This window comes from Hemitrygon akajei, chromosome 2, assembly GCF_048418815.1.
Source record: "Hemitrygon akajei chromosome 2, sHemAka1.3, whole genome shotgun sequence".
Classification (NCBI taxonomy): domain Eukaryota; kingdom Metazoa; phylum Chordata; class Chondrichthyes; order Myliobatiformes; family Dasyatidae; genus Hemitrygon; species Hemitrygon akajei.
Window position 1 is genome coordinate 109,943,162 of NC_133125.1, and position 18,671 is coordinate 109,961,832.

An 18,671-nucleotide genomic window follows, 5' to 3' on the forward strand; every position below is an offset into this window, starting at 1 on the left:
AGAAGATCTGGGAGCTCAAGCAGGATTATAAAACGAAAATGATTCTGTGATGTATTCCATTCCCTGACCATGTTGAGCTTTAAAAACAACTATAAAATCAGTTCTAAAAGGTCCAGGATGCCAAGGCAGAGTAACTAGTATAGGAATGATATGTTCCCTCATCCTGGTTTTGGGTAAAAGTCTAGCAGTTGCATTCCAATGAGTTGAAGTTTGTCAATGGGTTGCTTTGGAAGGCCAATGAAAAGTGTATTGTGGAAAACCTAGTTTATTTGTTTTTCAGCTTCATTACATTCAATATTTATTAAGTATAGAAATGCTGCTCTGGTCATTTAACTTTCTGTGGGATGTAAAATTAAATCTGAATCGAGCATAACACCCAAGCTAGTAACTTATGATTTTACAAGGAGAACCAAGTTCCCAAGTTTATCAAGAAGATTATCTCTTTTGAATTATTTTCTCAGAAGATGTTTTCTTCCATTATTTATTGATTCTTTTGCCAACTAAGGACTTTATGTTACCAGGACAGAGTTAAAGAGTTGAGCAGGATAGGACTTCATGTGTATAAGAGAAGGAGGGGTGATGTTTTAGTGTTGTACAAAGTCATGGCGTGTGCGTAGGTAGGGTGAATACAAATAGTCTCTTCCCCAGGATTGGGGAATCAAGAATAAGAGAGAAAAGGTTTAAGGTGTGAGGAAATAAAGACCTGAGGGGTAACTTCTCTTCACCCAGAGGGTGAATGAGATGGCAGATGAATTGGTTGTGGCAAGTATATTAGCAACATTTAAAAGATACTTGGACAGGTGCAGAGATAGGAAAGGTTTTGAGGGATATAGGGCAAATCTGGGAAAATGGAACTAGCTTAGATGGGCATCTTGTTTGCCCTGACCAGTTGAGCTGAAGGACCTGTTTCCATACTATATGATTCAATAGCTCTATGGCACAAGGTCCTTCCTCAACATGTCTGAAGAACAATGTCTAAGCACGTCCTGGTTTTGAAGATGCAACATTGAGTACGTGATCTGCAGCCATATTCTCTGTCCTAGACTACTCTCACCGTGGAGAATAAGGTCAGAGTGATATTGACTTCCTGACCTCAAGATCATCCCTGGCACCACTAGTAGTTTCTGCATTATATCACAATTTGAGGCTCACTGCAGGATTAGAATAATCATTTAATATCTCTTTACTCAGAAGAGCTGCTGTACATATTTTGATATAATTGAGGAAAAGGTAGCCTTGGAACTTTCAGCATTCCCATTTTTCCAAAGATCTGGGGAATTCACATGATCATTTGAACCCCCCTCAAAAACCTTGAGATCTTCATCCAGAGAAAGGGGCTTCTTTTCCCTCAATGTTGAGGTAGTTTTAGATCAAGACTATATATTTTTTCATCATCCATGGCATACTTTCTGGGAACTTGCACAACTCCTTCACTTTTGTTTTGTCAGACATCCTTAGCCAATAATACTGGCTTGAAGAAGATCTCTATGACTTCCAACACTTATGCTCACTTTAACCACTCCAACTGAGTATTACTGCAACCAAAGTCATGGAGGTAGACAATGCTCAAGTGATAAACCCAACCAGATTGGAGGCTGGTAGTAACCTCATTTGTATTTCATAACTTCGCTAATACCTTTGCTAAAACAATTTATTCTATGGAGTATAGAATCAGATAATGCAGAAATGGACAGTTTCATCTACCACAGCTTTTGCCCATCTACACAAATACCATTTTCACAAACTGGAATAATATTCTTCTATGACAGACAACCCCAATAGGCGGACTGCAGGCCAGGTCCGGACCGCGAGAAGCAAATGTCTGGACCGAGCCGACCCATTGGCACTTACGTGAATGCACCTGTCATAACATGTAAATAAAGCACGCGCTGCTCTAATTTATTTTAACCTCATCCCACACCGTACACTTGACCTATGGCCCCATAGAGAATGCAGCCTACTGCACGCTCTCTACGATCCTCGACTAGACAGTGGCACGCACCAGCTACCTACCTGTCATCTAAGAACGGAATCTGTCATCTAAGCGAATTGTTACCAGCAGTAAGTCACGGACCCTAAACCAAGAACAACATGGCCTGTGCGAAAAAGTGCAAAGTCAACCAGGAAAACCATCAGTTCAAATCTGACTGGACTGATGTTTTGTTTTATTTTACCGGACCAGGCCAATACTAAACCAAAATGCTTAATATGCATGCAGTCCGTAACTGTCTGCAAATCAGAAAATCTAAAGCGGCACTTCAACACTCTGCATGCTGCCAGTTTTAATGCCAACCACCCTGCAAAATCAGATCAATGCAGACAAAAAGTTGCAAATATGATAACATCATACAAGCACTCCGTTTCTACTATCTGTAAGTCAACATCTGCACAAGAGCGCAACAGCTGCATCATTGCATGTGTCATGGAATCTTGCCAAAGCTAAGAAGCCATTCACTGATGCCGATTTGATTAAAGCATGTGTAATTGATATTGTTGGCGAAGTTTTAAGTCATGATGAGAGAACCAAGAGAATGATTGTGGAGCTATTAAGAACGGTGCCATTGTCGACTAACATTTCTCTCACTGATTGGTGAGTGAATCAATTTATTTTTGTCCATTTGTCAATCTTATTGCGGTATAATAATATTACAACAACAATAATACTGATAATTTCATTTATAGCTACACTTCATACTTCAAAAGCTACATAGCTTAATTAAAAAGAACAAGTCAAGTCACTTTTATTGTCATTTGGACCATAACTGCTGGTACAGTGCGTAGTAAAAATGAGGCAATGTTTTTCAGGACCATGGTGTTACACAACACAGAGAAAGCTACACTAGACTACAGACCTACACAGGACTACATAAAGTGCACAAAAACAGTGCAGGCATTACAATAAATAATAAACAGGACAACAGGGCAAGGTGTCAGTCCAGTCTTCAGGTATTGAGGAGTCTGATAGCTTGGGGGGAAGAAACTGTTACATAGTCTGGTCGTGAGAGCCTGAATGCTTCGGAGCCTTTTCCCAGACAGCAGGAGGAAGAAGAGATTGTATGAGGGGTGTATGAGATGCTGCTCCCGGATCCAAATAGATTAAATGAGAGAACAGAAACAGCAGAAAAGGGAGGGAGAGAGAGAGAGAGGGAGAGAGGGAGAGAGAGAGGGAGAGAGAGAGAGAGAGAGAGAGGGAGAGGGAGAGGGAGAGGGAGAGGGAGAGGAGAGAGAGAGAGAGAGAGAGAGAGAGAGAGAGAGAGAGAGAGAGAGAGAGAGAGAGAGAGAGAGAGAGAGAGAGAGAGAGAGAGAGAGAGACAGAGAGAGAGAGAGAGTACTTTAAGTCCCAGATAAGTTCTCAATGTGACAGCTGACAGTTGTGATAGCTAGAGTCATAATTAAATGTTGGTTTTGGACTTCTTTTGTTTCAAGACTGCATTTTTTCCTTTTGTGACCCACAACACAGGCTTTGAGAATCCCAGGCCTAAATTATTACTACCACCACCACTACTACTACTACTACTACTACTACTAATAATAATAATAATAATAATAATAACAATAATAATGGTGATAGCAGCAACAACAACATCTGGGCATAAAACAACTTACTGACGCAATGAAAAAAACCCCTGGATGTTCTGGCCCTTGCCTTGGCATGCTTGACATAATTTGGCCCCTGTGGGGAACCCTGTTCTGTGACTTGCCTATTGAAGTATCTGCCTAATTGCCTCTCAAATGTAGTAATTCTATCTATCCCCCCACCATCTTTGGCAGTGCATCTCTTTGTGCAGAGATGGTGATGGTGACCAGAAGGAACAGGATGGGGAAAATACTCCAAGGGGGAGATTCCTCTGTAAGCGCATGAGCTGGATCATCTTGTTCAGCACTGTAGGGAAACAGTGTCTGGATGTGCTGGTTAGGATTCCTTAATCAAAAAGAGAGTCTCCTGAACACTCCGCAATAGAATCCTTGATGTTCCTTGTTATTTCTGACTCACACAGACATTAAAAAAATCCCAAAATATTTAAATACAGGAAGTTCACCTAATTATTTTCATAACAAATAATGTTATTCCATTGCTTAGCATCAAAATATTGTCAGTTTTCATTTTCAATTTAAATATTCCATGGGGTTTTAATACAACATTTAACAGTGATAGTTAGCCCCTGAGGCATGGCCCTTCCACATGGAGCCCCTACAGCTGATCACTTTATTGCAAGCTTCCAGTGTTCACGACACATGCAGATTAAAATGCCATCCCTGCTGTCTGGGGTGTACTTCAGACCCCTGGTCCTGAAGGCTGTCCCATAAGCCAGCAGACCTCTCAGATTCCAATGCCGTTCCTCTTCTCCCCCTTTCCCCACCTGCCTATCAGCCCCCTCACCTGGATCCACCTGCCAACTCTTGCTCCACCCCTTCCCTCCAATTTTTTATGCTGTTATCTCTCCTCCCTTTCAGTCCAGGTGAATGGTCTCGACCTGAAATGCCAACTGTGCATTTCCCTCCATAGATGCTAGCTGACCTGCTGAGTTTCTCTCATTGTGATGGCATTGCCCGAGGCTTCCACTCATTCTTCAGTGGGCTATTCCACCCCTTTGTCTAACCAGGGCACTTGCATCTGCAGTTATGGGAGCATTCTGGCAGGAATTGACCACGTCCCAGACTCTGAAAGGGTCTTAGAGAGAATGTGCAAGCATCCACACAGATGGCATCGGAGGTTGGTGTTAAAGCCGGAGCACTGAGAGCAGTGAGGCAGCAGCTCCAGAACCGGCACCATCGTGCCACTCTACAACTCTCTTGGGATTTTGGATTTCCACGTTTTACATAAAAGTGGTACTGGTGAGAGAAGTGAACGGACAGGATGAAGATGGGTGTTTGGTGCTATTATTTCACTGCTAGTCTTAAGAATCCAATTTTTGTCTGTGGTTTGAAGGCAACGATTGAAACAAAGGGTATTTGAGGATCAGTATAACAGCTGATCCAAAGGGAGATCTACTGCTTGGTGTTCTGCAGACTGCAAGGAGGAAGGCTAATTGTCGTTCAGGGCTGAAACTGAGAGATTAGAATAAGGCTAGGGACAATTGGATGTTAAGTCAGGATGAGACTAAGCTTCTATGGCTGGACAGTCACAAATTACAGTTGCTACTTCACATTGTTTGTGGGGAGCCTTTAGGACTGGTTTCATTGAATGTAATCAGCGCTACCCGTGTCATATGGGGAATTCTGCAGCAGATACTATTTGCCTCAAGGGCCTAAACTTATCTCTATTTAGGATATGGTATAACATGAGCATGAACCCTGACCTTTACCTGTTCCTGTCCAAGGAATGACTATTTAATAAATAATCCAGTGATTTTACAATCATCATTGCTATTGAAATGACCATTAACCTGTTTCATTCATTCCACAGAAGCTCCGTTTGGCTTGGGTGCCATCCTTGCTGTGGCCTTCGGTGGAATCTTCGTGGGTCTTGTCTTTTTGACTGCAGTGTTGCTGATAATTCCATGTCAAAGAAAAAATCAAGATTTTGAATATTTGCTAAGTTCAAAGTTTTCTAACAGGATGTACACTGAATAAACTTAATTCATGCTTGATATAACTATTATTGCTAATATTCTGTTATCCCCCACTGTGCAATATAAAATCACTGTATTAAAGCATGACCAAGAACATTATTAAACATTCAGCTTACCTTCTGCTGGCAATACTACTAATTAATTACTCACAACTAAGCTGTGCTATATAATCTTTAGATTCAACAATTATGATCTACTCAAAATAATGAGAAAAAATTTCAATAATGGTCACATAAAATTGTCTTATGTATATGACTGTAATACTATTTACTGTCTATTGTACACATACTTAGGTTATTGTACAATCTATCAATGATAATGCATTCTTGGAAACTTTCACTTTACTGCTGGGATTTAGAGGATGGTTTGTCTTACTGATCTGTAAATGGGTTGGATATTTCATTTTTAAAGTGCTTTAAAATCAAGAATTTGCTTCAGTATGAAGGAAGTGTTAACATAATCTTTTTCATTTCTAATTCATGGCCTGTATTTTAAGATTAAATATCTATAGAAGATATTATCCCTTAATTATTAGACTGATTTTTTTTTAAATCAAGGGAACAGTTCTGGAATGATCTGAAAAAGCTTCTTTGAATGTTGGTCACCCGGTCTGAATTATAACTTGTATTACCGTCCATAGCATAGAATGCTCATCAAGACTGCACAGGCTCATAAAGCAAACCCACTTCTCCTCTAATTCATTTTGCCATCAGCTCATTGCTGATCCTACCTGTCACCTTTACACCAAGGGTAATGTACAGTAGGCAATTAATCTACCAAACTGCACCTCTTTAGGGTGTGTAAGAGAGCTCATGCAGTCACAGGAAGGAAATGATAATGCCCCAGAGAGAGAGCACTGGAGGTCAGGACTGAACCATGTTGCAGGTGCTGAGACAGCTCTACCTTGCCACCAACTGCAGTTACTTAACAGTCGCTCACACTGTTACCCTAAATTAACAATTATGTTACCACCCTACTGCAAAGGAATTGGTTGATTAATTAAATCATGTCCTATTTTCTCCCACTCTTTATTACAAGGTATTACAGATATGCACAGGCAGATTTCTACAGAAGAGGAATGCATTCTGTAGCCATACACTTATAGTTATTCACTCACTTCAGTACCCTGTTCCTGCCATCAAAGTTCAAAGTACATATATTATCAAAGTATGTATAAATTATACAAACTTGAGATTCATTTGCCTACAGGCAGCCACAAAGCAAGAAACCCAAAAAACCCAATTTTAAAAACAGACCGACATCCAATGCGCAGAGAGAAGAAAAAAGCAAATCCAATCAAATCATGCAAACAATAAAGCAAGCATCAGTATTCAGGACAGAATTGAGGCCATAAACCCGAATCCAGGAGCAGCGGAATGGGCCCATAGCCTCAGTCTCTGAGAGGCAGATCATTGAGAAGCTCACAGACACGAAGCCTGCCACAGCCTCAGCCTCAGCACCGTGGAGAGCAGGGTAAAGCATCGCAGAGCAGAACCGGCTCGGCCCTTGCCTCTGGTCCTCACACGCTGCCTTTCCGATCTATCTGGCCTGGCATTTAAATTGTCCAAGCACTGGGTTGTCTCCCGAACTCGGGCTTGGGCCTCGCTGCAGAGATACATTCCGGGCTGCTTCCAGCCCGTACTCAACCTTTCCAAATCGGCACAGCGGTTAGATGGATCAAATCTCACTCCCAGTTCAGGTGGCCATCACCCCGTATTTCAATCTTTTAGTATTAAGAAATATATCTACTTCCTTCTTGAATATACTTTATGATGGCATTCACTAGCTTATGCAAAAGGCAAATCCACAGATTCAGAGCTTTCCTTATCTCCAGTCCGATCGGTAAATCCAGGGGTTGCAACGCCAGGTGTGGATCCACCCTGTAACTAGTTTGTCTAGTCTTTTCTATATTTTGTGGGTTTCTACATGATTTCCTCTCAACCTTGCTCAATGAACATGAGTGCATTGCATGTGGGAATGTTGATTTTAATTGGTATCCCGAGTCAAATGTTACTGATGAAATACAGTTGGAAAAATAACTGCAGCTCATATAGTTGCTCCCCAAATTATTACATGCTGAACCGGAAATGTCTCATTCAAATTCATTGCAACACCAGTTAAAACATTAATTCTTACAGGAAGAGGCAATTTTGTACGGTCTACAAAAATGTCCTTTTACACCAAAGTAACTTTTGTAGATGATATTGAAAGCCAAAACAGACTGGAAGAACGAACTGACCCCCACTACTCCTGTTTTCTTTGTTACTGTGTATCATTTTGGGCCCCATAATCCGAGGGATGATGTACTAGCATCGGAGAGGGTTCAGAAGAGGTTTACGAGAATGATCCCTGGAATGAATGGATATGAGGAGTGTTTGATAGCTGTGGGCCTGTGTTCGCTACAGTTTAGAAGAATGAGAGGGGAGCTCTTGGAAACCTACCGAATATTGAAAGGCATAGAATGCTTCCAGTAGTGTGAAAATCTAAGACCAGAGGGCACAGCCTCAGAATACAAGGGCATCCCTTCCGAAAAGAGATGAGAAGGAGAAAATCATAAACACAAGAGGTTCTGTAGGTGCTAGAAACACACACAATAAATGCTGGAAGAACTCAGCAGGTCAGGCAGTATCTATGGAGAGTCAATCATTTATGTCCTGATGAAGGGCCCTGGCCCATAACATTGATTGATAATTCCTCCCCACAGATGCTGCCTAACCTGCAGAGATGAGGAGGGATTTCTTTAACCAGAGTGTCGTTCTGTGGAATACATTGCCACAGAAGTCTGTAGAGGGCAATATTTAAGGGTATATTTAAAGTGGAAGTTGATCGTAAGAGTGCTACAGGGAGAGGGCAGGAGAATGGAATTGAGGGGAAAGCAAATCAGCCATGAATGAATGGCGGAGAAGACTCGATAGGTCGCCAAATGGTCTTATATCATTCCTGCAACCCAATGCAGATCAGGTGATTATTTTGTAGAGTATCTATCCTCAGTCCATAGAAATGACCCCGAACTTCCAGCCACCTGTCATTTTAATTCATGATCAGACTCTCACTCCAATCTTTGGCCTCCTGCAAGCTGGGTGAAACAACACCTCATCTTTCAATTGGTCATTTTGCAGCCTTCTGGAGTCTAGGATCTAGATGAATATGAACTTTAACTTTTGATTATATGCTCTTTCTTCTAACAATGTATGTAGCATATGGAATTTGTAGAGTAATGATTGAACATCTGTCAGTTAGGATGGCGGCTTAACTCTTTCTGAACTCATAGCATGTGGAGTCTTTAGGTCTGTTAAGAAAATGTCTGTCAAGTGGGTTTGATAGCTGAATTTTTTCGGAATTCAGACTTATCGCTTATCTGTAAACAGATCTGTAACAAATGTTGTGTGTCAACTGTGAGATTAAAGAAGGAGATAACAAGGGAGGAGACCATTAAAATGTCTAATTGGTCTATGAAACTGTGCAGTTGGAGACAATGTGTTGTTTGAATGAAAAGAGCTGGACTGTGTTAATGGACAAGAGCAAAGGATTTGTCTATCTCTTGATGGCTCTGGGCTTGTGAAACTTGTATTTATGAGGTTGCCTTCTCAGGCTTCATTGAACTTTGCCCAAACCGGTATCACGATCATTGCCTGGGACAAGGGGTGGTTTCACGAGTCGGAATCGGACTTCCCCAGAGAGCAACCAAATGGTAACTAGGAATCGTGAGCCAGCCCAGAAATCTTTGTGACTTGCTATGTAGTTTTTCAAGTCAAGTTCAAGTTTATTGTCATTTGGACCATAAACTGCTGGTACAGTACACAGTAAAAATGAAACAATGTTCCTCCAGGACCCTGGTGCTACATGAAACAACACAAGGCTACACTAGACTCTGTGAGACAGCACAAGGCTACACTAGACTATGTAAAACAACATAAAAACTGCACTAGACTGCAGACCTGCACAGGACTACATAAGGTGCACAAAACAGTGCAGGGCAGTACAATAATTAATAAACAAGACAATAGGCACAGTAGAGGACAAATTACAATATAATAAAAAAGGATGTAGATGTCAGTCTAGACTCTGAATATTGAGGAGTCTGATGGCTAGGGGGAAGAAACTGTTGCACAGTCTGGTCGTGAGAGCCTGAATGCTTCAGTACCTTTTCCCAGATGGCAAGAGGGAGAAGAGTTTGTGTGACGGGTGTGTGGGGTCCTTCACAATGCTGCTAGCTTTGCGGGTGCAGCGTCTGGTGTAAAAGTCTGTAACAGCGGGAAGAGAAACCCCGATGATCTTCTCAGCTGACCTGTCTATCCACTGCAGAGTCTTGTGATCCGAGGCAGTGCAATTCCAGTACCAGACAGTGATGCAGCTGCTCAGGATTTGTGCTTTCTATTTTCCAATAGGCTTAAGTTATTTTTTTGAGCTTCTGCACTTAGTACCACATCTCCTGCACACTCAAATAATTGGGTCTTATCTGACTGTTAAATATGTCCAAATATTCCAGAAGCATTAAGATACATATCCATAGTACACTCTCCCATCTGCCACAGTTGCTCTGTCAGAGAAATTCCTTTGGTTTCACTCACATTCTGCTTAATCTGCTTAGTTTTTCCAGCATTTTTCATTCCCTGATTTTATATATCCTTCTAGTTATTCTTGGGTTTCAGTCCATCAGCTTGATGGGAGTTGCACAGTTTAGATCATATTATATTTATTTGGAATTTTTCTTTTCCTTATCCTATATGCTGAACTCTGGCCTTTTGGTTAGATTACACCACCTTACCATTAAACAGGCCAAGAAGTTTAATATGCTGATCATTATCTCATTTTGACTCATTTCTATCCTAGACACTGTCTTTACAAAACTCTGACACCTTCTCCCTGACAGAAAATTAACCTGCACCTCTCTCTTTCCCAGTTCTGACAAAGGGACACAAAGTTGTTTCTTTTTTCACAGATGCTGCCTGACCTGCTGAGTTTTTTGAGTGTTTGCAGTAGTGATTTCCATCAACCTTCCAGAAGGAAACTCGTTACACTCCATAACAAAGGCAACAAATAGGTTTTGCATCAAGCTTCTTCCAACAAAAGCAGCAGAACAGGGCATAGACATTCTAAATAAATCTCAAAATATAATTTTATAAAATTAAAGTAATTGATGATAATGGGGTGAAATTCAGTTTAGATAAGGAACAGAAACAAACAACACCAGAAATATGTTGCCATGGAAGCACTGGAAAAGAAACCTGGGCACAAGTGTCACAGTCTTTTCAATGTCATTTCAATGACTTGTCTAGCAGATGAAACTGAATTTCAGTTCTAATATGATAAATTTAATTGAATCAAAATGGCTACAAAACATGCTCCCAGATTTCACAGACCTTGCATAAAGTATACTACCAATAAATTAATTTTTACTCACCCTAGCTGCTCCAACAGTATCTTCCAAACTACTGACCTCCACCAACAATCACACGAGAAAACCTGCGAGTTCCCCTAACTTTTACATAATCCTGATTTGAAAGTACATCACATTCTGCAATTGTCATTGGATTTAATCTTAGGTTCCCTTATCCAACAGCACCTTCAACCTAAGGACTGAGCTGCTTTAAGAACATGACTCACCATTAACTTTTCAGAGGGAATTCGAGATACACCATAAATGCTAGCCATATTAATGACAGAGGCATCTCTAAAAATGATTAAACTTTCAGATGTGGTAGGCCCTGTTACCTCAACAGTGAGAGTATTTAGTGTACATAGTAATGGTATATAAAGGACATTCATATTAAAGTGGAAACCCTTTGAGTACTGTGCAGAGCTGTTATATGCTGTGATGTCTCTCTAATCACCAAAGGCACTAAGGCACTCTGACTGAGCTTTAAATTGGTACATGGAAAGTACTTAAATGGAGTATTTTAACGGTGACATTGTATGGGAGTCTCAAGCCAGTTATCACAAGCTCTACACACAGAGACACAGAAGTGCACTTGTTTTAAAACTTTATTCCCACAAGAGACTACCAATGTACACTCTGATCTTGATTCATGAAAGAGCAATGTCCCTGCTTATTCATGGTTACCAAGCCTATTAACTCATATATCTATGACACTTTGTGGGGAGACTTGAAGCTACATACGCCTGTCTGAACTACTCTGCTCAGACTTTCTCAACTATGGCTATGCCTAATGTATTTCTTAGTTTGCTCTACATCATGGCAATAGAGAGGTTCATAATGTTGTATATACAAAAAAGAACTTCTTTTTCATTTTGCTTTCAGAGACCTCATGAGCATAAGCAGCTGCTAGCATTTCCAGCCGCTTCCTCTGGTCGACTGGCTCCTTGTGGATTAGTGGGAACCAGCAGAGAGAAGCAGCTTTCTGATCATAACTGGCTCACTCCAGCCCAGAGCTGCTTTGAGAATTTTTGAAGCAAGGTGAATCGGCTGTCTTTGAGACTGAATATTAGACCGGAGAACATCCCAGCACCCAAAGGATAGAGTATACTTGTCATCCTTCTTACATCTGGCTGTGAGTCTTTCACCATAGCTCCAACATGAACCTGCCCTCCTGCATTCCCATGCTATGAGATTACTTCAGCAATGACCTCCACCACCTGCTGTCAGCTCCTCTTTAAGAAGTGTGGAGTTGTAAATGCTATTCATGATATTGACTCCTTACTATCACATGGAACTTCTCAAAGCAGTTTGCCTCACTACATATGGCAATCATGCAAATAAGTAGGAAGCATTAGTAGGAAGTACTGTTAGGTTCAGTGGCTTTGCAATTCAGGTGCCCTATCTTCCTGATTTATTTATTGATTTATTGAGATACTGGAACATCTGGTTACTAGAGCCACGGTGCCTAGTAATCCCTGATCTAATCCTAGCGAATCACAGTACAATTTACAATGACTAATTACCCTACCAACTGATATGTCTTTGGACTGTGGGAGGAAACCAGAGCACCCGGAGGAAATCCACACAGTCCCAGGGAGAACGCACAAACTCCTTACAGGCAGTGGTGGGAACTGAGCCCAGTGGGGGGCTTTATGAATAGTTTACAGCAGTAGCACTTTTCTTCCTTGTTATGATGGTTGAAGCTCAGCAATGTTCGAAGAGATTAGAACAGTGTGGAAGGCACACAACCAAATAGAATTGAATACACCTCTAAATTTCAGCTAACACACAAATTTAACAGGGAAAAAACGAAAGCAGATCCACTTGATAATATTTGATGGTAATAAGACTGAAAGGATTTTGTTACCTTTTGAAAGATCGTCAGAGTTTTATCTCACCAAACTGAACGGGATAAAAATTGATTAGTTTTATAATGGTGGCATCTCCTCTCTCTAGTGATAAAGCTGAAGTCTGTTCCTAGAAAGTACAATCAGAAGTAGGAAACCAGCTGAGTTTTCCCTCTTCTCAGTGGATACAAAATCACTCCAACTACCTAGCCAGATAACTCATCACAGGATGGAAATCAAATCGCCATTTCAATAGACTGTGTATCAAAAGGCATATGTGCTCACTTGGACGTCAGGTGGAAGTATTCTTTCATTCTTTCACTTCCGTTGCATATTTACGTACATCTGAGTTTGTTTATTTATTTAGATCAAGGGGTGGGGGAGGGGAAGCAGGGAGGGGATAGGCTGGAGAGGTGAAGAAGGAATGTAAGGGGAAAGCACTATGGGTAGTAGAAGAAGGCAGAGTCATGAGAGGTGATTGGCAGCTAGAAGAGGAGACAGAGTAGAGGTGGGATGGGGAAGGAAGAGGGAGGGAATTACTGGAATTCCTCTCCCCCACCCCTTGATCTTTCCTCTGATTGATTTCCCACCCTCTCCCCACCTTCTTTATAGGGCCCCTGCCCCCTCCTTCTTTAGTCCTGACGAAGGGTTTTGACCTGAAGCGTTGACTGCTCATTTCCACGGATGCTGCCCGACCTGCTGAGTTCATCCAGCGTTTTTGTACGTCCTGATTTGACCACAGCAGCTGAAATGCACTTTGTGTTTATTTATTTAGCGTTCAGTGTGGAGGCGGCCCTTTGAGCCATGCCACCCCACAACCTCAATTAACCCTACCCTAATCACCGGACAATTTGCAATGACCAATTAACCTACCCGGTACACTTTTGGACAGTGGGAGGAAACCAGAGCACATGGGAAAATCTGTGCATTCCATGGGGAGGGTGTAGAGAATCCCTACAGATCAGCACTAGAATTTAACGCCTAACTCTAGAACACCCTGCTATGTAATAAGATCATAAAATATAAGAGCAGAATAAGGCCAGTCTGCTTCACCATTTCATCATGGCTGATTCATTTTTCCTCTCAGCCGCAATACCCATATCCCTTCATGTCCTGACTAATTAAGAATCTATCAACTCCTGCCTTAAATATACCCAATGACTTGGCCTCCACAGCTGCCTGTGGCAATGAATTCCACAGATCCACCACTCTCTGGCTAAAGAAATTCCTCTTCACCTCCATTCTAAAAGGACGCCCTCTATTCTGAGGCTCTGTTCTCTGCTCTTAGACTCCCCATTGTAGGGAATGTCCTCTCCATATCCACTATACTGAGGCCTTTCAACATCAGATAGGTTTCAATGTGATCACCCCTTATTCTTCCGAATTCCAGTGTTTAGAGGCCCAAACGCTCCTCATATCATAAGCCTTCCAATCCCAGAATCATTTTCGTAACCTCCTTTGAACCCTTTTCAACATCAACACATCCTTTCCAGGGGGCCCAAAACTGCTCACAATACTCCATATGGCCTCACTTTATAAGACCTCAACATTACATCCTTACTTTTATATTCTAGCTCTCTTGAAATGAATGCTAACATCACGTTTCCCTTCCTTACCACCAACTCAACCTGCAAATAAACCTTTAGGGAATCTCAAGTGGTCACCCAAGTTCCTTTGCACCTCAGATTTTTGAATTATCTCTCCATTTAGACAATAGTCTTTCCTCTTATTCCTTCTACCAATGTGTATGACCATACACTTCCTGACATTGTATTCCATCTTCCATTCCTTTGCTCATTCTCCTAATCTGTTTGAGTTCTTTTGCAGCCTCTCAGCTTCCTCCACACTATCTGTCCCTCCACCTATCTTCAAATCATCCACAAACTTGGACACAGAGCGATCAGTTCCATCATCAAATTATTGACATGTAACAGATAATTAATTGGTCCCAACCCAGACCCCTGTGAAACATGACTATTCACCAGAAGCCAACCAGAAAATGCTTCCTTTATACCCACTCTTTGCCTCCTGCCAATCAGCCAATGATTTACCCATGCTAGTATCTTTCCTGTAATACCTTGGGCTCTTAACTTGTTAAGCAGTCTCATGTGTGGCACCTTGTCAAAGGCCTTCTGAAAATCCAAATACTGTACACAACATCCACTGATTCTCATTTGTCTATCCTGCTTATTATTTCTTCAATGAATTCCAACAGATTTGTTAGGCATGACTTTCTCTTGAGGAAACCATGCTGACTATGGCTTATTTTATCTTTTGCCTCCAAGTTCCCTGAAACCACATTCTTAATATTCTCCCAAGCACTGATGTCAGACTAACTGGCTGATAGCTTCCTTTCTTTTCCCTCTCTCCCTTCCTGAAGAGTGGAGCGACACTTGCAATTTTCCATTCCTCTGGAACCATTCCAGAATCTAGTGATACTTGAAAGATCATTACTAATGTCTCCACAATCTCTTCAGCCACCACATTCAGAATCCTGGGGCGCTAACCGCTATGCTATCATGGTACCCAAACTACATACTTAGCTACATTACATAGTGAAAATGGGCCATAGCATTTATGCTGAGACCCTTCATGAGGTTTTGTTCCAAAAGGTTGACAGCCTATTCATTTCCACAGATGCTGCATGAAAAGCTGAGTGTGTGTACTCCGGATTTCCAGGATCTGCAGAATCTCTCATGCTTACCATGACATTTATATTAAGGTTAACTTTATAAAAGCAATATATATACAAGATTACTCAAATATTATTGAAATATTAAATGCACAACAGTAAATTTACACAAAAATTGGCGCAACTGGTTGAAGTGCTTCTGCCATTTTTGATGGAATATTTTACCGCTAATATTTGTTTTATGTACCTCCAGAGGCACGAATCTGTGAACTTTCTTCACGTTTGAATTGGACATTGCATTATAGCCTTCTAGCCTTATACTAAAGTTAATTCTCCATGATCTGGATCAACACATTGACATCGCATGGAGTCTTGCATCCTTCAAGGACTCCATAAGGCGATGTCAGCTCATGGTCACCCATGTTGGAGCGGCTGTGGATGATGCTGGATCACACTCAGTGGAATATCCACCTCACTGTAGTGGTCTTGCTGATGGTACTGAAGAAATGCTAAAAAAAAAGGCAGCGCTTTCATCTGTTCAACAATGACTAGGTTCTACCCATTTACCTGCTTCTCAGTTCCACAATAAATTAATACATTTAATAGGCTAACTGCAAACTCAGATTGAATGCCATGGCCTAATGTGGTTTCACTTTTGTTCTCAGCCTTCAGTACAATGGAAGCTTAATAGCATAGATTGAAGGTGGCTGATAGTATTCTTGGAGAAAAGCTATTAGGTACTTGTGGGTCTGTAATTGTTCCATCATTTAACAGTGCCTGTGTTGTATGTCCTGACAATCTAAAATATTAATCACAAAAAGCACTGTCCTATTTAATTAAATTATTCTATCCATTATTTTAATAGAAGTAATTTCAGAGAAATGAATACAGTGTATAATTTACACCAATGTCATTACAAGTTCTCTTTCTTAAATCTTTATATCCTGTATTATTCTCTAATAAGTGACTTTTTTCTCTATTTTATCCAATTTACCTTCACAAATCTATAAAACATCCTTGTGGAGGGTTCTTTGTAAATAACTATATTTATAAACCAATGAGGGAAAGTCACTGATTAGGCTTGGCAAGAATAGGCGAAGGATGATGGTATAAGGTTGTTTTTCTGCTTGGAAGCTTGTAACTAGTGGTGTATTGCAGGGATCAGAGCTGGGATTCTGAGCAACACACACAAGATGCTTGCGGAACTCAGCAATTCAGGCAGCAACCATAGCAGGGACTAAAGGGTCACCATTTTGGGCCTAGATCCTTCAGCAGGACTGGAAAAGATGGGGGCAGAAGCCAGAATAAGGAAATGGGGGGGAGAGGAAGGAATACAAGCTGGCAGGTGAGAAGTGAGCCCAGGTGAGGGAGAAGGTGGTTTGATGGGGCACAGGGGTGAACTAAGAAGCTGGCAGGAGATAGATGGTAGAGGTAAAGGGGTGAAGAAGAAGGAATCTAGGAGAGGACAGTGGACTGGGGAAGAAAGGGAAAGAGGAGAACCAGATGAGGCAATGGGAAGGTAAGGAAAAGAGAAAGGGTGAGAGGGTTACTCAGAACGGAAAAACAGTGAAGGAGGGAGGGTGGTGAAATTACCATTTGTAGTAGCATTTGAATTCCCACATTCCTGTACAGCTCTTTAGTGAAATTCAGGGATCAATGCTGTGGGTCATGTTGAGAAAACTTTTTTTAAGGGCGGGGCAAGAGGATGCCTCTAGCGTCGACATCACCATGGGTGCAAGGGCGTATGACCACCCTCCCATGCCAATGAAATTAATAAGGCATAAAAATCTCCAGAGCATCAATGACACTTTGTCAAATAGTGCCCAATGTGGCTGCAACTGCCAGAAAAGAGCTGGTGACTAGTGAATCCAGAGGTAATGCTAAACTTTAACTTTCTAGTGTGACGGGTTTTTTTACCCTTGGCTCCGTTGGAACTAACAAAGCCGTGAAAGTCTTTGTTTTCTGAAAGCCCTCTGTAAGTTTACTATAGTTGCCAAAAAATGTCAGTCACAGCAGATTGAACAAATCAATAAGATGTCCTTAACTATGGTTTTCCGTCTATGGTCACAAACAAGTTATAATTTCTGGGAATGATAGATCTTTCTGTTGCTGGTACTCCCTCGTGGAGATCCTGTTGTTACAATGGTGGAAGTTTGCATCTCACAGAGCACTCCCTACTACTGAGGCAAATCCATTACTTGTGGCTAGTTCCCTTGATATGATACATTTTGGCTGCTTGGTTCATCCATTATGTGGACATGGATATGGAACTGATAAAGCCTTTCCTCCACTGAGCACAGTTACCTTCTGCTCCTTGGGATGGTTAAGGATGATGTAACACCCTGGGAAGGGTTTCAATGCCAACGCAATGGTCTTTCTGCAGAAGCAGTGTTTGGGTAATGGTTAGAGATAATGAGTGCTCTGGAACGTCAGCTGGATCTTTCCATCGGCAGGAGATGGAGAGAAAAGACATTGGAGAGAACCTGTCACAGGATACGACCCGGAGAGGAGATCGTGATTCAATGGAGCCAGGTGCCAAGATTGACTGAGGATTGATGAATTGAGCTCCAACTGGTGCACATTTGACAGTTTAATTATAAAGGGCCACTTTTGTTTTTTTTCTTTCTTTTCTTTACTAACCCTTTAGTTAAGATTCACAAATACAATTCCTTTAATCGTACACAGCGTGCTGTCTGTTGTTTCTTGGCACTGAGTTGTAACAGGGTTGCAAATTACACAGCATCCACACAAACTGGGGTTTGGGGTGGGAGGGCCATCTCGATCTCACGAGTTTGGCGGGACTGGAGTGTGTCTTCCCTAGACTTACGCAGCCAAGGAAACCAGCGGGGTTTCAATGAGTTATATGATGATAAACTCAGAAGAGGACAGTAAGGGGGAACCGTTTGTACTTGCAGGTACTGAGGAAGATTAAGTTCAGCAGGAACCCATTAAACCTTTTGAACCTGTTCTAAGCTCCTATAAAATCAATGACTTACCTGCAGTTGGAAATGGGGTCAAAAGAGGAGGAGGTGTCTTTCTATAGTGAAATAAACTTGAGATGTGAATGAAACTAGATGAAAGATGAGTGTGCAGGTAACAAGGGTTGTGACAGAAATAACTGCATGGGTGGTTTCAATGTTATTGATAATGAAGTCCTGTCATTCTTCACTCCCTATAACATATACAGAAAGCTTAAACACTGCTGCAAAACAGAATTGCACATCTACTGCCGACACATA

The 18,671-nt window shown here is 41.4% G+C and overlaps 1 protein-coding gene across 1 annotated transcript in view; it reads left to right on the plus strand.

Moving 5' to 3' along the window:
* dct (dopachrome tautomerase) overlaps positions 1 to 6,088 on the plus strand; it is a 61,132-nt gene extending 55,044 nt beyond the window's left edge. Inside the window, exon 8 of the mRNA XM_073027253.1 lies at positions 5,408 to 6,088. Within this exon, the coding sequence (XP_072883354.1) occupies positions 5,408 to 5,574 (167 nt within the window). The 3' untranslated portion in view covers positions 5,575 to 6,088. The remainder of the gene's footprint in view (positions 1 to 5,407) is intronic.
* The last annotated feature ends 12,583 nt before the right edge of the window (positions 6,089 to 18,671 follow it).